This window comes from Dichomitus squalens, assembly GCF_000275845.1.
Source record: "Dichomitus squalens LYAD-421 SS1 unplaced genomic scaffold DICSQscaffold_12, whole genome shotgun sequence".
Lineage (NCBI taxonomy): Eukaryota > Fungi > Basidiomycota > Agaricomycetes > Polyporales > Polyporaceae > Dichomitus > Dichomitus squalens.
The window spans coordinates 536814-541210 of record NW_006766894.1 but is presented as its reverse complement, the minus strand read 5'-3'; the positions used below and the strand labels follow the sequence as shown (position 1 = coordinate 541210).

At 56.0% G+C, this 4397-nt stretch overlaps 2 protein-coding genes across 2 annotated transcripts; one reads left to right on the top strand and one right to left on the bottom strand.

Moving 5' to 3' along the window:
* Positions 1-2410: 2410 nt before the first annotated feature.
* DICSQDRAFT_59731 (WD40 repeat-like protein) lies at positions 2411-3421 on the top strand (the record flags this gene model as incomplete). The annotated part of the gene is made up of 1 exon (XM_007365453.1): positions 2411-3421. A coding segment is annotated over one exon (1011 nt), but the record flags the coding sequence as incomplete, so codon positions are not given.
* A 537-nt stretch (positions 3422-3958) lies between these two features.
* DICSQDRAFT_169830 (uncharacterized protein) lies at positions 3959-4345 on the bottom strand (the record flags this gene model as incomplete). Its single annotated transcript, XM_007365452.1, has 1 exon — positions 3959-4345. A coding segment is annotated over one exon (387 nt), but the record flags the coding sequence as incomplete, so codon positions are not given.
* Positions 4346-4397: the final 52 nt, after the last annotated feature.

Below are 4397 nucleotides of genomic sequence, written 5' to 3'. Positions count from 1 at the left end.
CGGTCACGGACGAGACCGTGGCTGAGATAGGGCCGATCCCGGCCGATCTCCCAGCTGCTACACGGATCGTTGAAGACTGGCCTGCCCCGAGCGCGGCGTTCGACATCAAAGCCGATGAAGAGGGCACCACCAGGGCCGTCTCCTCCCAGGACCAGTTCGGTCGCATCATTGTGGGGACCACCAAGTGGGGATTGGTACAGCGTCCGGACTATGCCGTCACGTACTATCAGTGGAGCGACACGACTCCGATCTCCCTTTCCTCTGCTATCCCAGCGACGATCATCGGGATGCCTGACCCCGCGCACGTCGTCGTCGGGTTCGACGCGGATAAGAGAGAGATAGGCATCAACGCTACGACATCCACGGATGTGGCGAACACGATGGCGAGCTATGCGATGCGAGGCATACTGTGGGCGAATGAGAAGGCGGCGGGATGGGTCCTGAAGTTCTTCTGGCCTTTCTAGTGGTGTTCCTGTGAGGGAGTCCTTGTACGAATAGTTGACGTTCCCGAAACGCTGTTCCCTACATAAAACCCTGTGTCCATATCCAGACCCATTGTGGTCTCTACCGAGTCCGTGCTCCTGCATGATGTGATTGCGATCCCTTTCAAGATGCCTTGCCTCGTGGTCGTGAACAGGTTATGGGCCGACAACGGGGATCTAGCATACTAGATCAATGCCTCAGTGGGGGGAAAGACTCGGACTCATGTATAGCATGGCCAGGTACTATCTGAATCGATCATGGAGGGCATGATCAGTACGTCTGGGCGTACACCATGAGCTACCGAGGGGACCCATGAGTGCCAGGCACTGGTTGCTGCAAGGACGGTAGAATTGGGCGGCGGGGAGTCCCCACAGTTGGATAGAACGCGAGATAAGCTCAATAGGCTGTGGGCGCAAGCGCCGAGACACAACCTTGAGGCTGTGTCGCTTCAAAAGGATGCCAACATGATCCAGTCAATGATGCGAGGAGCACGTGCGCGCTTAACGCGCTAAGTTCTCCGCGCGCACTGACACCAACGTTCAATATCCCCTTCCGCCCTCCCCGACTCGCGCGTGATTAGATCGAGCCTGCCCCAAAGCTGCTGTTACTTGCCCTACTTCATCTCGAACTCACCGTGTTACCCATAGGCGACAAGTCTCCGCTGACAACCCATGTCTTCATCAGACGAGCACAAGAACCTCCTGCATCGCGCGCCTTCGGGTTCATCAACTGCGCGTTCTCCCGCGCTGCCATGGGAGGTCATCGAGAGAACCATCGACCACTGCTCCGGTGACGCGACTATGCTGTGCGCCTTCGCTCTCACCTGCAGCCAACTCCATCCTCGTAGCCTCTTTGTCCTCTTCAAGTCTGTCCACTTACGAAGTGCGACACAGCTCATGGGGTTCTACGACGCTGTCCGAGCTCAGCCGCATCTTCAGCCTGTCGTGCAATCTCTCTCGTTTCCGTGGGACGATTTCTGTCCATTCCCACTGCTGTCCATCCTCCCCAATCTCCGTCATCTCACATTCAATTGGATCCTGTCTGTGATTTGGGACGATATCCAACTCTCCCAGTCCTGTGGCATGCAATCCGTGGCTGGCTTTCAAACCCTGACTATCCGCAGTGCCAGGTTCGGAACGCGATCCGCCTTCCTTCATTTCCTTTCAATCTTCCCGAACATCGAAAGCCTCACCTGCGAATATGTGATAATCCAGTCACGTACTCCTCTGGTGGAAGAACTTGATTTATCTCGTCCGCTGCTGCTGCGAACGCTGAATGTGAGCATTGTCATGATCACCTGCTTCCTTGATTGTGAAAGTCTGGGTGACCTCACAGATACTCCAACATGTAAACGCAGACATTGCAGCGCTGCTGGTTCACATGACTCAAATAGCGGCCACGAACGCAACTATGAATGGGGAACGTACTGGTATGTACATCATTCTGTCTCCTAGCCGTATACTTCATTGAACTCAAATCAGTGTCATCATCTATGCCGCCTCCTCAATGCGAGAACCGCCGGGCTTCGTTGACATGGTGGATACAAGTCGAGGACGTGCAAATCAACCGTGCCATCCAAGCCTTGCGTGGTTCTCCAGAACAGACAGCAATAAGAGATATCACTCTGGTCCTTTGGCATCGCGACGTTGTGCATCTATACAGGGAATATCGTCGACCTGCCAACCTAGAGCTCTGTGCAAGATTGGACCAAGTCCTGCTCGGATATCCTTGCCATCGCCTGCTATTGACGATTCCTGGCGGCCTAATCCTGAATGTGCGGAAGACGATCTCCTGGCCGGACGAGTTCAGCAGGTGCTTCCGGCCACTGAGTGGGAAAGGGGCGCTGGTGGAAGACGTCAGATACTGTGCGTCCCATTCACTGACTGTGATCCAGAGTCGGACGCTGACTTGAGCAGCCGGAAAACCGGGGCACGACTCGGCCGTCAGCGCTCTGGTCATCTCTCCAGATGGGCGGTGGGTAGCGACGGCCTCCAAGGATTCCACCGTTATCCTGTGGGATGCCCGAGACGCATGCATCTCGCAAGAGTGGTTCGCCCACGACGGGAAGGTCTGGGATCTCGCATTCTCCCAAGACAGTCGACACCTCGCGTCTGCAGGCAAAGATGAGAAGGTCGCCATCTGGGACATCAGCGGCACATCACACCAAGTCGTTGCCCTCGAAGGTCACTCGAGTATCGTCGAAGGCTGCGCCTGGTCTAGCGACGGTGCCTACATCGCATCCCGAGACAGCGACAACATCGTACGAGTCTGGGATGGACGAACGTTTCAGCCACTACCTGTGGACTCCGAGATGGCACATATTAAGCCCCTGTTCTCCCCTGATAGCCATCGGCTTCTCGTTCCCCATGGTGGCAGCTGTGGCGTGCTCGATTTTGTATCCGATGCATGCCTCGCGCTCGACATGCCGACACGTGGCGAGGACGTTTATCCCATCAGCGCCGCCTTCAGTCGCTTGGGTACGCATATTGCTGTTGGGTATGACAATGGGGTGGTCCGCGTGTGGGACGCGGCGAATAGACAACAGTGTCTGCTCTTGAGGGCGCACGAAGACCCAGTCACTGATGTGGTATTTTCCCCGGATGGTCGGCTGCTGCTCTCGGCGTCGGACGACCGGACGATGAAGGTGTGGGATGCGCACACGGGTGCCATGGTGCGGTCGCTGGACGGGCACGAAATAGGGGTGCGCGGGGCGTGCTTCTCCCCGTGCGGGACGTATATCGCTTCTGCAGCTGAGACGGTGAGGATATGGAGGACGAGCGATGGGTCGTGTTTGGCGGTGCTCTCCGATCACGACGATCCCTGGGTCTCGCATGTTGCCTTCACTCCCGACGGGACGATGTTGTGGTCCGGGGCATTCAATGGGACTGTGTTGGGTCGCCGATTACAGGACGTCATCCCGGATGAATTCAAAGTTTAAACAGAGACGTACGGTAGACCAATGAGCTCGTTCCACTTCGCATCTCGTACGACTACATCAGGATATATGTATGTTCTTCAGTACGGCCGCTTACGGTACTTAAGACACCCTCATTTGCAAATTCAGAGGGTCGTCATTCTTAGAGAGCCTTGTCCTGCGTCTTGTATCTGGCCAATCATACGTGATCGCTCTCTGCCCATGCAGCGACGGATTCCACGGACCTACCGCCACCAACACAGACAAGGAGCGATGAACAGCTATGGACACGAAGCAGATGCTAGTCTTGCATGTGTTCACATGATATATATATGGGGGGGTTCATTGTGTGCAGGCCGCCTAGCGTGATGGTAACGCGTCTGACTATGAGCAGGCTTAAAGTTCCATGCTAGCCATCAAATGCGGCACAAAATACGAAAGCACGGACTCGGTAGCCGTAGAGACTACAATGGGTCTAGATGTGGACATAGGGTTTTATGTAGGGAACAGCGTTTCGGGAACGTCAACTATTCATACAAGGACTCCCTCACAGGAACACCACTAGAAAGGCCAGAAGAACTTCAGGACCCATCCCGCCGCCTTCTCATTCGCCCACAGTATGCCTCGCATCGCATAGCTCGCCATCGTGTTCGCCACATCCGTGGATGTCGTAGCGTTGATGCCTATCTCTCTCTTATCCGCGTCGAACCCGACGACGACGTGCGCGGGGTCAGGCATCCCGATGATCGTCGCTGGGATAGCAGAGGAAAGGGAGATCGGAGTCGTGTCGCTCCACTGATAGTACGTGACGGCATAGTCCGGACGCTGTACCAATCCCCACTTGGTGGTCCCCACAATGATGCGACCGAACTGGTCCTGGGAGGAGACGGCCCTGGTGGTGCCCTCTTCATCGGCTTTGATGTCGAACGCCGCGCTCGGGGCAGGCCAGTCTTCAACGATCCGTGTAGCAGCTGGGAGAGTCGGCCGGGATCGGCCCTAT